Below are 19078 nucleotides of genomic sequence, written 5' to 3' on the forward strand. Positions count from 1 at the left end.
CAGGGTAGCAGGAAGCTCTCCACTCACTCACCGGACCTTGGCTAGGACTGGGTCTTGTAAATCATTTCATATATCATATTTTTGCTAGATATTTATTAGCATTTAAAACTGATAGAAATTATTGTAAGCAGTGTTTTCAAGTTTTTCTTTCATTGAAATCATTTTTAATTTGCTTGAAAATTTTTTCCAGCTCTATAGTGTCCACCCTCCTTGCTCTCATGGATGGATTAGATAACAGGGGTGAAATTGTTGTTATTGGTGCTACAAACAGACTTGATTCTATAGATCCTGCACTCAGGAGACCTGGTCGCTTTGACAGAGAGTTCCTTTTCAATCTGCCTGATCAAAAGGTAAATTTTTGCTTTAGGGTGTTAAGATTTATATATAACTCAGTTACAAAATGTAGGTATATAATTTTGAGGATGATTGTTTTGAATTTTTATTTTTTGGATTTTATGCTTATTAAGCTCTTATTAAGATGTTGTGGATGCTTACTTGCTGTTTATTTTTCTAGATTATAGTAATTATCTTGTTTGGTTTCTAACCAAACTAACTATCTTTTTTTTCCTCCAAAAAATGATGTATTTACTATATGGGTAGGTTTTTCAATAAGTACCCAGCTTAGCAATTTTATAAAACTTGTCTTGAAATAAAACGTTAAATATGTGCTGGGGATGTAGCTCAGTGCAGAAGTCCTGGGCTTAACTTCCGGAGGCAGCACGACTACTACCCAAAACAAAACCAAACCAAAAAACCCAAAAACTGCAGAAGAAGGTACTTCCTCTTAGGGAAAGTCATATGATCTTTTCTATATAACATATAGAGTAAAATGAACAATATCTCTTCATTTAAATAATTTTTCCTTCATTTAATATTTTTTAAAGAAGAATTATATAATATAGAACATATTAAATATTTGAAACATGACAATAATTTTCTGACCTTAGGTAATTTCAGTTCTTGAAACATTCACTTATTTTGTAAAATTAGGGATTAAGAATAGATATTTTTTGAAAAGATTTTCCTGCTTACCTTTTGTTTTAAGTGATTTTCTTGCCTCTCTGTCTTGTAATGAACAATACTTATGCTGCTAATGAAGTCTAAGTAGATTCTTAATATCTTCTTATAGAATGTATATGCTGTCATGCTATTGGTCTTTCATTTATAGTTTATAGGATCTGTTGATGCAGATACTTCAAGTTGGAAAAAAACAAGTGCTATACTGGTTTAGTGTTCGTAGCTGAGCTCCTAACTTCAAGTTGTAATGGAAATGATAGCATTTGCTGCCTGACTTGTCCACTTTTTGAATAATGAAGTGTAGTGATGAATTTGAAAAATGTTCTTTTTGTTTGGATTGCTACACCTTCAATTCTCTAAGCTAAAGTAAGATTGTCTTGGTTATAATTTCCTTTTTTTTTTTGCAGGCATGGCCCAGGCTGGCCTCAAACGCACAGTGATCCTCCTGCCTCAGCCTTCTGAGTGCTGGCATTACAGGCGTGTGGCACCATGCCTACAATTTTTTTTTTTTTTCTTATTTTTTATTTTTTGGTGCTGCTGTAGGCCAAACTCAGGGCCTCATACATGCCGGGCAAGCACTCTCCCTCTGGGTTCACACTCCTAGCCTGGATATTCACTTTTTCAGTGTTGTTCACTTGCCACTCCCCAAAAGAAGGCAGATGTGAAAAATATGTTTCCACTCAGGATTGTATGTCAGATGATTGTGTGTGTGTGTATATATATATATATATATATATATGTACTAATTTTTTAAAAATGTATTTAGTACAGGGTTTACAGGGTCTCACTACACAGATCAGACTTGTAATGATCTTCCTGTTTTCAGCCTCCCAAGTGCTGCGATTACAGGCACATTTTGCCATGCCGAGTCAGTTACTGTCTCAGCACGGCCTGGGGGAGGGCCTGGCTGGACCCAGCACACCAGGGTTCGAATCCAGATCACTGAGCCTGCTATTTTTAAAAAGTCTTTTGTGGAGTCAAAATGATAAAATTCAGATTATTGTATGCAGTCAGATTTAAGCCAGAGAATTGTATTTAGAAAAAAGTTAAGGAAAAATGTTCAAAATTGTCATTTTGCCCATTGTCAGTACCTTCTACATTCAATGGAACCCAAAATTCTGTGAAGTTTGAAGTTTATATAAGCCAAGTGTGGGAGGCACACTCACCAGTATTTGGGAGGCAGAGGCAGGAAGATTGCTGTGAGTTTGAAGCCACTCTGGGCTATGTAATGAGTTGAAGGCCTGAACTACACATTAAAATCCTGCCTCAAAGAAAAAAAAGCAAAGAACAAAAAACCAAAATAACCAAACTTTGTTCAAAAGTTTTTGATTATTATAACTCATTAAGGTTGTCTGTTTTATGTTTTCAAATGGTAAGACTAATGTGGTGGCAAAGTGAAGTTAAGTTTTTAAATGCTAGTCCCGGATGACTCATTTAGCCATTAGGTACTACTCGTGAGGTCTCTTTACCTCTCATAACACTGAATGTCTAAGCTGGTGCAACAGAGACAAGCACTCTGCAACGTATCTCATGGGTTGATGTGGATGCCAGGGTGTTCAAAATTTTAAACAGTGGCTATTCATATATTTTTTAAATTTTAAAGAGAAAGAAACAAGAACAAAAGCAAAACAAAGCAACAGAAAACAATAACAATGATACAGAATTTCAAAACAAGAATAGGAAATTAACAGTGGTTGTTATATCACATATTGTTATTATCAAATTTGTTGCTCAGATTGCCAGATAGAGGTATGCTTTGGAAAGTTTGGTGAAAACTTAACCTGTTTTCTTCTTAGGCGAGAAAACACATCTTACAGATTCATACCAGGGACTGGAATCCAAAATTGTCAGATGCTTTTTTAGGTGAACTGGCCGAAAAATGTGTTGGTGAGTACTATTATTTGAATTCTTCGATTGCCATTGTCTGTTCTGCTCAGCTTCCCTTCCCCCTTATGTTTGAAATGTGAATGAGTATAGTAATGTCTTTTGTGTGATAGATGGCTCTGCCTTCATATGTAAAAGTTACTTTAAAATTTCACGTGGTATCAGCACTTCTAAATTAGAATTTTGACTACCATTAGGTGTTTGATTAAGAAATTTAGTAGTAATAGATGTTTTTCATTGAGTGCTGGGTATCCTTCATATTATTAGAGTATCTCCTTTTAGCATTTGTCCCTTCTCAGAAATTTTACTAGGAAGAAGAAGCTTAAACTTAAGACAGTTCCATTTCCAAGGCAGGACTGTAGTCTTTTACTTTGCAGATAACACAAATGGGCGCATCTTTATTCCTGTAGTCAGAAGAAGGTGCGTGAGAGGGATCTTCAAAGAAAATGCTTAATTGTATTTGGTAAAACCAAATACAAAACTTTCTAATTTGATTTTAAATCCTTCACAGAATGGAAGGACTCCCTACAGAGTGAATGAACACTGTCCTAGAAGGATGGGGTGAGAGAGCACTGCTATACTTAGGAAATGGAATCCAGGGTTTGGGCTCTAATTAGGTCAGAATTAAAAAGAAATGCAATATTAAGTAACTGAATATACACACAGGAATTTTTGCTTTCTTCAATTTCCCTTTTTGTTGGTTTTCCTCTCATATTCTCCAGAATACAACTTAAAAAAAAAATCTTTCTCCGTGAATTTTTAAAACATTATGAAGAAAACCCCCAAATAGGTCCACCAACAACAATAGCTTTGGGAAAACCTTAAAGTTACCAAAACCAAAAAGAACAACTTAGTTAAAAAGTCATTGTGATCCACCATCAGATAATTAAAACTTAAATAGAACATTAGTCCATTCAGTTAGCTACATCCGAATTATCCTCTTCATCCACAGGGACCTCCATCTCCGAAGCAGCATCCCTCAGCTTTTGAGCCACAAAGACCTCGACATCTTCTGGTGAGGAGAAAACGTAAATCTCTCCAGCACTACTCCAGTTTAAGCTTTGCCTGGTATAAGAGAGCATGCGCCAAACCCATTTCATGTAAATTTGGCTTGACCTTTGCAAAGCCTTGTGCTGCTTTATGGGAGAGGGTGGTATTTGGTAAAAACCCAGTCTTTTCCCTTTTTGAAATTGGTGGTCCCCTTTTATTTATATTATTGTGTTAGAGTTTAGATCAGAATGTGAAATCTGTGTGGAATTTTTTTTTTCTGTGAATTTGTCACAGATCTAACTTTTAACAGAAATAAGCAGAAGTCTTTAAATATAATTTAAGCAATTCCCTAGGAGATAGATATTTAGAAATTATTTTTTGTCACTCTATCATCTGACATATACACTGTAACTTAATTCTTCACCCCAAAAGTTAGATTCTTAGTTTCTTCTTGCATTTCCATAGGTCAGTATTTCTCAGTTTTGAGTGGCTTTTAGTCACTTTTTTCTAAATTGTTAGATTTTCACATGTAATTTCTTGCTGGACTGAAAAATTTCTCTTGGATTCCCCTCCCTATATGTTGATTTTACTTACATACCATTTTCTTCCTGGGTAGTGCCATAAAAATCCATTGTTAAATAAATGATTTCTGCTTTTGGTTGTAACTTTTATATTTGTTCCATTTATTAAGCTAGTTCATATTAAAAACAACAACAAATGCAGAGCTTCCAACAGGAATAAAATAGAACCATTAGGAAAGCATCAGTATATTTATCCCAAACATGTTTCCACATGTATGGGTCAGTTCAGTGAAATTTATGCTGAAAAACTGCAGTCTTCATGCACCACTGCAACAATAGTTCATCTATAGAGGTTATGAATTTGGTAACTTTTACCTTGAAACCAATTTTCTACCGCTTGGATATTTTGCATGCATAATAAGCATAATTTTAAGTAGTAAAGACTTTTAAACATACAGTGGTATCCAGAACAGTTGCACAACAGTAGCACCTAATCATTAATGAAGAGCTCAACCCTAATCTTATTTCTCTAGTTTATTTTCAGTGAGAGGGCTAAAACAAAAATGTATCAATAAAGTATCTATATTGTGGACCTTCAATTTATGTGATGTTATATTAAAAAAAATAGGATTAGGCATTTGTTATGACCTTGTTTCTAGCCTGACCTTTTTTCAGTTTAGTTTTTCAATCTAGACTCTTTAGTAGTTGTGTTTTACAGTCTTTCAGAGAAAATTCTATCTTTAAAAGCAGCACTTTTAAAAAGAAAAATACTTTTTCTTTACTATCTAGATATTTGTGTTCAGCAGAGTATTAGAATTATAATGGTGGAATTATGGAGATCATGAAAGGAATGTTTATAATTTTTTGCATATCAGTTTTTAATTCTTAAAGGGTGTAACAGTTTTAGTATTACTAGAATGATCATATAATGTATTTGTAAGACAGAAATTCCTTTTGAGAATAGAAAACTATACTGTTAATTATGACAAGGATTAGAGACCTAGCCAGAACATGTGTTCACCTCAAGTATAACATATTAACCATGGGTTTGTTGTAATTCTGAAGGAACTACATTAAGTCAGTAGTTCTAAATTTTTTGTTTAGGGCTGGCAAGATAGCTCAGTGGACTAAGTATCTGCTTAGGTAAGTGCAGGGACCAGTGTTGGATCCCCGGCATCAAATGCTGCGCTGGCTCTGGGGGCTGAGCCACTGACTAAGGTGGTGTGGTGGTGCATGCCTGTAATCCTATCACTGGGGAGGCTGAAAACAGGAGGATCATTATGAGTCCGATCTGCATAGTCAGAGCCTGTACCAAACACATTTAAAAAAGCATTTTTGTTGTTGTTGTTGTTCATATAAGAATTACCCCTTCTCTCAGGGTCTCATAAGTGCTGGGATTACAGGTGTATGCCACCATGCCTAGCAGAATCATTTCTAAAGCTTTCTCAAAATGCACATAATTTCAAGCCCTTTAGAGATTCTGATTTACTATGTTTGTTTATGGGACTTGGGAATCTATATTTTTGTTTTAGTTTTGTTGTTCACTCTGATCATTCAAGTTGAGAAGCATAAATATAAAATAACCAGTAATCCTTACTTGCACGCAGATGTAGAGAGATTTCCTGATTTTTTCTTTTTAGTCTGTTGATTATGCAAATTGTAAAAATGTAGTTCAGTAGTAGAAATGTGTTATTGCTAATAAATTCTTTAGTTAGGAAAAAACAATACATTGCTATTTTGGATGTTGTTAACACATTGCTATGCAAACATAAATGCTAGTGATAATAGTACATAAAATACCTTTGTGTCTGTTAGATTTTTGTTTTGCTTTAATTATTTCTGAGCTTTTTAACCTAAGCTTCTGCATTTGAATAGGACAATATAGTATATTGACTAATTATGTATATGCTTTTAAAGATGAAAAAAAGACTTATATCTGAAGATTCTATTGTATTTTTCTGATATTACTTTCTTGGATTATTTTGTTGGCTAACTTTAAATAGATGCTTTGGACTCATTTTGTTAAATGAAAACAACAGCTGTGTGTATCAAAGGAAAAATCTCTTTTCAGGTTTATTGAGAAATAGAAAATAAGTTAGTGTTTAAATTCAGTTATTCTGATGATTTATTTGGGGGATAAATTGGTGTCACGAACAACATTTATGATTTATCTGTTTAGTATTTTTCTGAGTTAAATTCTCATAAGGTCATATTTTTCTTTTAAGACTAAATTTTCCTTCGTTTCTCTAAATTAATTTTATTGGTATATTTTATTTTATTTGTTTTTTATCGGTATATTTTAGAAGTATAAAATATCATTCATTATATGAAATTTGTACCTATACAAGATATATCTTTTTTTTTTTCTACCATTCTCCTTCCATCCCTTCAGCCCTCTTTTCCTTATTTACGAGAGTAAGTTTTTCTTTGTAATCACCATTTCAATTTCAGTTTACCAGAGTTGGGTGAGATAACTGAGGTATAAAAAGAAATTGGATACTGCTCCTTGAGAAGTTCAGGAGTTCGGTGTTGTAGAACTTGTTTGAGGGGTTCCCCCTGCTGGTATAACTGACAAAAGTGGCCAAATGCAGGTTTAATATCTTTAACAAGATATGGCTAATTTTTTTTTTTTATGATACAGACTTAATAGTTCAAGTTTTTTTAAAAAATGTATTTGCTTCTTAGTAATGAAATGACTTAAAAGCAAGTGAGGCTTGATTTGCTGTTTAATTGTTTATCCATTAAATATAGATAAAAGGTAAAACCCTGTGTTGGTGTAGTCTGTAAAACTAGACTGTTAGCTTTCTCAAGTATATATTCATATGTATTTTATATATATATATACACATATATATGTATATATATATGTATCCATTGATTGTATAATGAGTTGATGTGGAAAATCAATGTGTATAACACTGTAACCACCCCCTCTTCCATGGGAATATTTTTAAACATTTTCATTCCCCAATGCTTTGGAGCTATCAGAGATGCAAGTATACTTTTAGATTATAATTTTTACGGTATAAATTAACTAGTGTATTGCACTCAAGAATTGGAAGTAAAATAACTAGTTTTAAAGTTTCTGCTTATGTACTACTATGATATGTGTTTAGAGGTTAATATTAGAAAAGTCATATAGGTAAGTTAAATGAGGAATAAACTAGTGATTGATTGAGAATGTTTAATTGCCTCATCCATTAAACAGATAAAAGGTAATGCCCTGTGTTGATGTAACCTTTAAAATTAGCCTGTCAGCTATCTGAAGCATATATGCTCTTTTCTTTTCTTTCTTTTTTTGGTGGAACCAGGGATTGAACTCTGGCCCTTGTACTTGCCAGGGAAGTGCTTATTCTACTGAGCCATTTCCCCGGCCCATATATATATATATATATAATTTATTTATTTATTGTGTGACCAGCTCAGCCCAGGAGGGGGCGAGGCTGGCTGGCATGTGGTGCTGGGGGATCGAACCGTGGTCCCTGTGCTTTGCCAAGCTTGTTCCAAGTAGGCCTTGCACATATATTTTATATATGTGTGTCTGTCTGTAGGTATCCATTGATGAAGGATTGAAGTGAAACTATTACATTTTTTTTTTAAAACCTTCCCTGCAAAAAGCTGCACATTGTAATCGGTGTTCTGACACATACTAAATGTTAATGTTTTTATTAATGTGAAATATTCAAAATGTTTTAGTTTCAGTATTTGGCCCTTAATTCAATACTTTTGTAAGATGACTTTAAGTGATCAGTCTTCATTTTGCCAATAAAGTTATACATAATTACCGAGTTGGTGTTAGTTGTTTAGATGAATATGTATATTTACAAAATGTGTTTAGTGCTCAGACGAATGAACTTAACCTTTGTTATCCTCTTTTGTGCATTAGGCTACTGTGGAGCTGATATCAAGGCCCTGTGCACTGAAGCTGCCCTGATTGCCCTTCGGAGGCGTTACCCCCAGATCTATGCTAGCAGTCATAAACTGCAGCTGGATGTTTCCTCAATTGTGCTCAGTGCCCAGGATTTTTACCACGCAATGCAGAATATTGTGCCTGCTTCGCAACGTGCTGTGATGTCTTCAGGACATGCGCTAAACCCAATTATAAGGCCACTGCTGGAAAGAAGCTTCAATAACATCCTAGCTGTCTTACAAAAGGTCTTTCCTCATGCTGAAATTAGCCAGAGTGACAAGAAAGAAGGTATTTTTTTTTGTTATTAAAATATACGGCAATGAAGAATTCCCTCATAAAATTATTTATGTGTCATTCTTTTGTATTTGTCATAACTATGTAAGATCTATCTGTTTCACTCACTACTGTGTTTTGCAGACCTGGCACATTACCCAGCATCTGGTGAATATTTTATACAGTGAATGAATGTTCACTCCTGAGATATTGTAACCATCTTAATGTAGGAGCACTGTTCTCTTTAGAAAGTTGACTATGGGGCCAGGGATATAGCTCAGAGGCACAAATGCCTGCCTGTCAAGCAGAGGGTCCTGAGTTCAATTCCCAGTAAGAAAAAGAAAGTTGACTATAATAGTAATAGCCTACATACGTTATTATAAAGCACTTAACATTATCATTTATTAATCCTCATCAGAGTCTGGATTTGGGTTACGTAATTGCCTCATAGGTTCTGGGGTCAGCTTGAACCCAGGCAGCCTGACTCTGTAGCCCATCAGTGGCAAACATTTTAGAGAGAAGCACCCAAAGTAAAACTCAAAACCTACCTACTTGTCACAGAATGCCTCCACTGCAATTAAACCTTAGTGCTGAGGTTTCTATTTAGGAAAAACAACTCAATTAGCATTTTGGGGTTGGTTGTTTTTGGTTTTATTTTTATTTTTAGGGTTTTTTTTTTTTTTTTGTGGTACTGGGGGGTCTTGGGTTTTATTTTGAGGTAGTGTCTTTTGTGCTTCAGGCTGGCCTGGAACTCTGGCATTCCTCCTGCCTCAGCCTTCTGAGTGCTGAGATTACAGGCATGTGCTACCATACCTCAGCAACATCTTTTGTCTTTAAAATAACACACTGGCTGTAGATGTACCACCACTGCTGTAGTCCATGCTCTTGTGCTGTTCTTATGCCTCTGTGGATTTACCTCTTAACCCTCTGTAGATTCACATATATTTTAGTGTTACTAGAAGGACATTTGCAGTGTGCTGTGCTAATTGGAATGTAAGCTACTGATAAGGGAACAAATTAGGAGTAGAAAGCTATTAATTCAGTTAAGCCTTTTGTTTGTATTTTGGGATATGAGACAAGAACAGAAAGCTACCTCTAAAAGCATCACTCATTTGCAGGAGAAAACTAGAGATTTAGGTTGGGATCTAATCAGAGGAAAACCGCTGAACTTTGAGAGGGAATAGTATACATTCTTCTGGATGTGGCATCTTACTGGTATGGAGTTTGCTCTAAATAGAAAATGGTTTAGAGGCTGAGGTAGGAGGACCTCTGTGTCTGCGTTTAAGACAAGCCTGAACTGCATAGGGAGACCCTGTCTCTGAAAAAGGAAAAAGTTGAGAGAAATAAACTTAAATTAAAAATGTTATGTAATGGGCTGGTGAGATAGTTCACTGGACTAAAGCACCTGCCTAGGCAAGCTTAGCAAGCACAAGGGCCATGGTTCAATCCCCGGCACTACATACTGTGCCAGGCCTGCCCCTAGGGTGAGCTGAGCCAGCCACCAAAAAAAGTTATATGGTAAGACTTGGTATGTAGCTCAGTGGCAGAGTGTTTGCCCTAATATTTGTGAGGCCCTCAGTTTGGTTCCTAGTACCACAAAAAGTATATGTGTATATAAAATTACAAGTTCTACAATCCCCACTTCCACAAACAAAAACAAAAACAAAAAAAACTGGTAGTAAATTTTGCTGTCATTATAAATACATTTTTCAAAAACCTCAGATTTTTAGGGATAGAGTTATGAAGTGCCTACATTATATTTACATGGATTGATTTCTTAAATTTTGCAGGAGCAGGGCCGGGGAAGTAGCTCAGTGATCTAAGTGCCTGCCTGGCAAGTGCAAGAACCGGGGTCTGATCCTCTGTAAAGCATGCTGTGCCAGCCCTGAAACCTGACATGGTGGCACACACCTGTAATCCCAGTACTGAGGAGGCTGAGGCAAGAGGATCATTGAGTCTGAGTTGCATAGAGAGACCCTGTACCAAATAAAAGACTAAAAAAATTATTTTGCCAGAGGGAAGGGAACATATGGCAAAGCCAGATACTATGCCACAACCTATATATCTTTTTAAATTTGTGTTTTGCATAACTGGGAATATGTATCTTCCCCCAGATTTGTAACTTATGAAAACATTTATATTACCTTTAAAATTGTAAACGTCTCATCTTCTCTTCTGCAGAATTATGTCCTCCATGTGAGAATTATCATGTGTTATGGAATTATTATGTGTTTTCCTCTAAATTTTCTCCCATCAGTATAAAGTATATTTTAGTTCCAGCTAATTAAATTCAATGATATGCACTAGTGAGGAAGACTGATCAAATTTTATTTTATTTATTTTTATGTAATTAGTACAGGGTCTACAAGGTGTTCAGGGTCTCACTACATAGATCGGACTCATAGTGATCGTCTTTTTTTCAGCCTCCCAAGCACTGGGGTTACAGGCATGCGACACCACACCCAGTCTCAGCGCACCCTGCGGTCAGGACCAGCGTGGCACGCTGGGAACGAACCCTGGCTGCTACGGCTCTGCCTAAGCCAGGGGCATGACTGATCAAATTTTATTCCTTGGCAATTTTCTTTTAGTTATGTAGATATATTTCTCCTGTCAGTCTTTAATAGAGTTTCTTAGACAAGTGTCCTCCCTGTATGATATTAACACTCAGATAGTACTCAATTATTTTTTAGGTTATTTAAAAAATAATAGCTTTTAAAAAAGCCACTGAGATCTTCATCTTGCAGCACAATTCTGTATCATTTTATACCCCTTGCCTCATTTTGAAAGGCAGTGATCTGTGTCGGTCGTTTTTGGGGTGGTGAAACATAAGTCTCTTTCTATTGCCTACGCAGGCCACTTGGCTCCTGGACTCACATGATCCTTCTGCCTCTTTTAAGTAGTGAGATTACAGATGCATGCAGCCACTCCTGGAATTGATTTCTATCAATCTTGATTTTTCCTCACATCCCTTACAAATGTAGTTTTTTAGGGGTGTGGTTTTTTTTTTTTTTTTTTTTTTTTTTTCTTCAGAACTGGGGATTGAACTCAGGCCCTTATGCTTGCCAGGGAAGCACTTATTCTACTCAGTCATCTCCCCAGCCCTACAAATGTAGTTCTTTATTAATCAAATTGGTACTTTGGATTGGCACATGTGAAATACAGCTGTTGCTATTTCAGGTTATATCCAGGGAATTTTAATGGTTGTACTCTAGATGAATTTTAGTTCTGGTTATTCCATTAAGGTCATAGAGAGACAAGTGCAGTTAAAATGAATGCATTTTTAAGATTGGCTTTTATTTTTTCTTGTATTTTAGGGAAGGGTCTACAGGGTGTTCAGGTTCTCACTACTAGATGGGAATCATAGTGATCTACCTGTTTACATATAGCATCCAAAGAGCTGAGATTACAGGTGTGTGCCACCATGCCCAGTCTCCATTGCCATCTCAGCGTGCTCCAGGGGTTTCTCCCTGCTTCCTTCCTCACACAGCTACCCCATGCAGGTCTCCAGGGGCTACCGGCTTGTTCATAGCCACCTGGGATGTAGGGTTTTTGGGAAGTCCTTGACATTTAGTTTTGTTTTGCTTATTGTCCATGAGGGTTTGGATTTTTCACTGTGGCTTTTGTATTTTTAGTAGGCAACTATGGAAGATAAGGAAAGTTGTGTTGCCACTGTTGTCATCTTTTATCGTAATTATTTTAACGAAAAGATGAGCTCTTCTACTAAGAGTAAGGTTATGTAGGAGATTTGAGGGAGATAAGTAAATGTTCACAATGGATTGTGAGGCAGCCAGCCAAATAGCTCAGTGGATTAAAGTACCTGCAAGCAGGCATGGGGCCAGGGGTTTGATCCCCGGGGGTCGCTGAGACAGCAATTGAGACTGGACTTCGTAGTGCATGCCTGTAATCCCAGCTCTTGGGAGGCTGTAAGTAGGCGGATCACTACAAGTCCAATCTAGTAGTGAGAACCTGAACACCCTGTAGACCCTTCCCCAAAAAACAAAAATAAAAATATGAAATTATTTTTGATACATGCTGGCCCTGAATTTGTGGTAATTCTTCTACCTCAGCCTCCTACATGCCTGGATTACAGGGCATGACTTTCACCTCCATCTGAATTAGGCTAGGGTCGGTCTCTCTCTCTCTCTCTCTCTCTCTCTCTCTCTCTCTCTCTCTCTGTCTTTTTCTCTCTGTCTTTCTCTGTGTCTCTTTGTCTCTCTCATGGTACTAAGGATTGAGAGTTTATGTTTAAGACAGGATCTCACTTGAGTTGCTTAGGCTGGCCTCTAATTTGAAATCCTTCTGCCTTGGCCTCCTGAACTTCTGAGATCACAGCAATTTACCCCTGTATCTAACCTAGATTTTCTGTGAAAAGTTGTATGTGATCAAAAAAAGGGGGTGAGGGAGTCAGTTTGTTCTTTACTGTTGCTTTTATCAGATCTGGCCTTGATGCTGCTGCTTGTTAACAACCAAATATGAAGTGATCTGATTTGGGTCCAGTTTAGCTCAAAAGTTTTATGATAGGTGGAATTTATATGACACTACCACTGTTTTTCAGACTTGTTTTAATCAATGAAGTCTTTTCAATTTGCACATCTTAGTCTTAGGTGGGTTTTAGTACTGAAGGAATTTTGTTTATTCCATTTATAAATTACTCAAAATGCTGTAGTTTGTCCAATCTGTATTATTTGATAATTTGATAAGTTATTTGTCAATGTCATTTTATTTTTACCTGTTTTTCATAACTTCTATAGAGTACTAATATTAAATGCCTTACCCTTTTATTTTTGAACAGATATAGAAGCTCTAATTGTAGATGATAGTGAAGATGAGAATGCTTTATCAATTTTTGAAACTAGTTGTCACTCAGGATCACCAAAGAAACAGTCTTCAGCTGCTGCTATCCATAAATCCTACCTTCATTTTACAATGTGAGTCATTTTGAATTTTTTTCAATTTAAAATTATTTTTGATACTTTATATTTAGAATGATAATGTGTTTTTTACTTTTGTCTTAAGTTTGGAGTCTTTGTTTTTCTGTTCAGATATAGTTCTGGAAAAATTTCCTATGTATTCCCCTTCATATGATAATAATTAGTTTGCTGACCAACTATTTAGCTTGTTTTACCCAAGTTGAAGAATCATATCTACTAGTTTTCATACTGTTGTTTTTTTTTTTTTTTTTAACTGATTGTGTTTTTCTTTTCATTTTCTCATTTCTTTTGTTGGGGTGCAGATTACCCTTTGGAAATCAACCTATGGGGCCCAGGTTTTATTGTTTTTTATTTGAACTGTAATGAACAGAAATGAAATATTTGTTTATTACATTCTAGAATATTTTAACTTGTGATGTTTCAGGTGTCTTAGGGATTCTAAAGACTAAAGAAATTTTGAAATAAATTTTTACAGTAGTTAAATAACTTTTGATTCTCTAGCTTTAACCTCATTAGTTTACACTTTTGTAATTTGAATTTTATGGTTTTTCTATTTACCTTTGCCTTTTCACTGTTTGTGCTAAAGGAGCATTTCTTGTGCATCATTATGTGTAAATACTTTTAGTACAAATGTAATTTTAAATTAAGAGACCATATAGTTTTCAAACTCTAACAGCATCATTACCTCTAGTTACATAATTAGCACTATGGTTGAAGGACCATGAAGCTCCGGTCGGGTACTTCTAATACCACTTCACAATGAAGCCTCTAAGTAGTTTTACTTTAAAGATATTCTGAACAAATTCTTCCCCCTGAATCAGTGTTTTCTATATGTAGATTTCGGTGAAATGTTGTTTTGGTTATTTGCATTCATAATCCTCTCTCGGTTTTAGTTTTTTAAAGTGAGCCTAAGTTGCTTCCATTTGTCGTTTTCTTGACTATTAACATCAAGTTCTACTATTTGAAACTTTCTTCTTTTCTAGCTCCTTTCCTTGACATTTTCAGGTGTGTTTTCTTACACACTTTTTGTTTGTGTGTGTGTTTTACAGCTATTTTATTAATGGTTAGCAAATTAGATATTCCTGTTTGCTTGCCATTTACCTTGTTAGCATTTGAGTGTGCGTATGTGTTGTTTTGACAGTTTTAGTTGTTTGGTTTTGAGTTATATAGTAGCAGGAGCTCATTATTGACTTATGTTCCAATTTTGTAAGATAGCTCTGTTGTCGTTAAAGGAACACAAAGATAGATTTTGAAATTAGAAAGCTTTGTTTCCAGTTTTTTTTCCCTCCAGTTTTGTATTGACTTTTTGTGAAGAACATTCTCTGCCACTGATGTGTGCTGTTGGTATGGCTAATTTGCTTAATTTAGCTTTTCAGAAAGGATTGCTTTATGTTCCTTTAAGTAAACTTTTCTACTTTACTAATTAATTTTGATTTAATAGTAACAGCTCTTAATCTGGATGAGACTTTTCTCTTTTTAGGTGTCTCAGTAATATTTACTAGTTTATCTCTGTTCACCCATTTATTCTTCCATTTTTGTTTACTGTATGTTAGGTACTGTAATAGATGTTGAAACCATAAACATGAAAAGATATGATGTGGATCTTACTCTGCAGAAGCTCTTGTTTTGGGGCTGGCCATGATTGTGATGTGGCTGAAGTTCTATGAAAGCAGAAGTAATCCTACTGTTTACTCCAGGAAAGCTTCATAGGAGATGTAGTGATACTTGCTGAGTAAGAAGGGATGAAAGTTTGCACCACAGTGCTTAGGACAAACTATATCTGTGCTGGATATGTAAATAATACAGCATTTAAAGTACTGTCATTTGTGTTATAGACAAGGAACCTGAAGCACAAGTAAGATAATTGTGCAGATCATTTACTAGCAGTTTGTGAAGCCAAGTTTTCTGGGATTATTTTTTCCCCAAATTAATTTTTTTGGGCGGGAGGGACAGAACCAGGGATTGAACTCAGGCCCTTGTGCTTGCCTGGGAGGCACTTATTCCACTGAGCCATCTCCCCAGCCCCTCAAGTTAATTTTTGATCTTAATAAAAAGCTTTTGGTAAGGACAATACACAGAGGGGTGTGTGTGTGTGTGTGTGTGTGTGTGTGTGTGTGTGTGTGTGTGTGTGATTTTTGATTGGTCTTGTTTTCTATAAACTGCATGAGTTAGCATGTTAGAACAAAGCAAGAAAAGGTTAACAGGCAAGAAGAAAGCCTAACATTAGCACTGGTCACTAAATATACTATCCTGGGGAATTGCTAGTGATTTGTGGGAATAATTTAAAACAGTAGGTCAGCTTTTTTATCTAGATTTCAGTTAAGTAGTAGTCAAGATAGTTAAGGTCTCCCAATCTGGTACAGAAGCCTTATGATGGAAATAAATTTTCTTTCTTATTTTAGTTGCCGTAAGGGTTTTAGAAACAGCTTTCTGAGGTTTTAAAAATGAAAATAGCTTTGTTTTTTCTGATTAGAAAGATGATATACTCTTTAGAAAATTCAAGTAATAAAGAAGAGCAAAAAGAAGAAAGTAAAAATTAAAGCCCCAACACCTGAAGGTAATATACAATATTCGTTAAAGTTTTGATGACCACCCTTCCATGTTCTCATTTTACATAGACGTAGATCTACACAGTATTTTATATAGATTATATATACTCCTATAAGTTGTTAATGTGATGTGCTTTTTGATTCACTACACTGGGAGTATTTTATTCTAGTATATGTTTAATATCATTCTTTAAGGTACATAGTATGCTTTTTTTTTCTTCTTCTTCTTTGGTACTGGGAACCTCTTTTTTTGTGGTACTGGGAAACAAACTCAGGACCTTGCACTTGCCAGGCAGGTGCTTATGCCACTGAACTATTTCCCTATCCCATGTAATTTCTTAAGTGATGTCATTTCCAAAACTTACAGGATTTATGAAATTAGAGGTTTTTATTTTTCTTCTTTGATAAACACTGATGTAGTAGGCATCTTCTTTAAGTGTATGCCTTTACATCATTATCTGTTTGAAGACTCAAAGTAAATTTTAAGAAGTGTGGTTATTACTAGGCATGGTGATACATGACTGTAATCTCAGCACTTGGGAGGCTGAGGCAGGAGTGTCACTGTGAGTTCCAATACTGACCTGACCTATATAAGCAAGTTCAAGAGCAGTCAGCAGTACATAGGGAGATCCTCTCTCAACCTCCTCCTAACAAAAGAAGTGTGATTGTTGTGTTAAAACCTTGATACAAAAAATTTTTTTAAAAAACCTTGATACAGATTGTTACATTGTTTTTAGTAGAGTTGTACTAATTTACATTTTTGCTGCTAACATATAAGGGTTATTTTCTTGATACCTTGTAAATTTTGAGGAGTTCCTTTTCCTTTTGCTGCCCCAGCCCTTCCTCCTCCTGTCTTACTCTTCCCCCTCCTCCTCTGCTTCCTCCTCCTGTGTCTCCTCTTTAACTGTGTGTGGTGCTGGGAATTGAACCCATGTCTTCACATGTGGTAGGTAAACATTCTACACTGAGCTACACCCCTAGTTCTGTTTGTGTTTATTGATATACAGTTGAACAAATATATTTTCTTCCTCCCCTCCCCTCCTCTCCCCTTCCCCTTCCTATCCCCTCTTCTTCGTCATATTTTTGAGAAAGGGTCTCACTATGCAGTTCAGACTGTCCTTGAGCTCACTTTGTAGCTCAAGCTGGTTTGCCAGAACTCAAAGGATCTTCCTGCCCCAGCCTCCTGAGTAAGGGCTGGGATTACAGGTGTGCACCACCAAATCCAGATGCAGGAAAGATATATTTTCTTGTTCATTTGACTCATTCATTTGTTCTATCACATGTTCATTTGCTCATTTTTTTTTTAAAGTGACCATTACGTGTTAGAAATCACTCTACGTACTTGCCTCTGTCAGTGATCAAAATGGCTAAGATGCCAGCCCATAATGAACTTACGTTTTAGACAGAGGAGGCCTGCAATAAAATAATAAGTATAATAGGTTCATAAAATATTAGAAGGTAAATCCTATGAAAAAATGTGGAGAATAGTAAGAGGTCATTGAGTCCTTTGGGTGGGATGAGTTATAGTTTTGAATGTATACCAAATGTCACCCTTTCACTAATAAAGGGTGTTAATTTTTGATTACTCTAACAGATAAAAAATTCTTTGTCATTGTTTTTATATTTTATTTTTCAAGTCTATATAAATGACTAACATATCATTCTTGAGCTGAAGCTATTCTTGGGCTGTAGACCTTGTTCAGTTGCCTGTCTCTCCTTTGCTGAACCACAGATTTTTCTGTGTGAAGCTGGACTGTATCTTTGCTTTGCTTTACTGTGAGCCTGAGATCTACCTTTCCATTCAGTTGTCGCAGTAAGAACTTGGCTTCATACTCCATGGCTGTCTTTATTTTCTTCCTGTGTTTCGTTAGTAGTGTGGTCCTGTTAATTTTTCTTACAAAATAAGCTTCACTTTAGGCCTTGCTTTCCTTTCCTTAATTTCCTTTCCTTTCTTTTCCTTTCCTTTGCGTTCCTTCCTCTTTCTTTCTTTCTTTCTTCTTTCTCTGATGCTATTTTTTGTTTAGATTATCATTAATATCTCAGGCCTATGTTATTATAGCAGATCCTTAATTGGTCCTCTTACCTCCTCTCTGCCTTCTTTCAAAACCTTTCACTGTATTGATATATTGAGTTAGAGTTATCTTCTTAAACATGGGCAGTTGTCCCTTAGTATCTCTGGGAGATTAATTCTAGGACCCAGCTGGAATACTAAAATCGGTGGGTAATCAAATCTTTTACATAAAATGGTGTATGAACATCTTCCTGTATATTTTAAATCACTTCTAGATAGCTTATAATTCCTAAAATAATGTAAGTACAGTATAGTTAGTCTACTGTATTGTTTAGGGAATAATGATGAGAAGTCTGTACATATTCAATTGAAGCACTACTTTATTTCCAAACATCTTAGTGGAATTCATGGATATTGAGCCTATAGATGTGGAGGGCTGATCTGCATGATTATGTATTTCTCTCAAGTATACTAGTGTTTCCTCTGCAGTGCATGTTCCAAACTTTTAACAGCAAGAGTCTTCACAGACCTTTATATATTCCCACTTTTTACCTTTCTCAATAGCCCTCGTGCTTTTACCCCTACATTGCTCATATGTGAAAAGGAGCTGGCTATATGAAGTAGTCCAAAGGCCTGTGTTCTTTTTAGCTTCTGGCTTTTTGTACATCCTTTCTTTCTTGAATTATCCCATCTGCTTGTACTCTTGTTGGGTTTCTATTTTAATAATACATCCAGAAAACCACTTCTCTAATTGGAATTTCCTGCAATACCATGTACATGAAACAATTCAACTTACTAATCACATTAAATTATAATTTGCATATTTCTGTTTTCACTACTATCCAGTTATAAATTCTTTGCTACCAGTGGATTTACAGAATACCTAGGGCCAAGGCATTCAACCTAGTAGACATTCTACAATTGATAAGATGTCTTTTTCTGCTTTTTTCCTTGTGAACATCTCTTCATAATTTTTGCTCCTAGCAAGGTAA

At 35.7% G+C, this 19078-nt stretch overlaps 1 protein-coding gene across 3 annotated transcripts in view; it reads left to right on the forward strand.

Annotated features, from left to right (window-relative positions):
• The window catches only part of Atad2b (ATPase family, AAA domain containing 2B), a 187919-nt gene that overhangs the window by 108453 nt on the left and 60388 nt on the right, over positions 1–19078 (forward strand). For all 3 annotated transcript variants that reach the window (XM_004627459.2, XM_004627460.2, XM_023710917.1), the window contains 4 exons: positions 191–350; positions 2814–2904; positions 8299–8610; positions 13388–13523. In XM_004627459.2, coding sequence (XP_004627516.1) covers positions 191–350; positions 2814–2904; positions 8299–8610; positions 13388–13523 — 699 coding nt within the window. The remainder of the gene's footprint in view (positions 1–190; positions 351–2813; positions 2905–8298; positions 8611–13387; positions 13524–19078) is intronic.

The sequence above is a fragment of the Octodon degus genome, unplaced genomic scaffold, assembly GCF_000260255.1.
Source record: "Octodon degus isolate 3935 unplaced genomic scaffold, OctDeg1.0 scaffold00019, whole genome shotgun sequence".
In the NCBI taxonomy this organism is placed as follows: Eukaryota; Metazoa; Chordata; class Mammalia; order Rodentia; family Octodontidae; genus Octodon; species Octodon degus.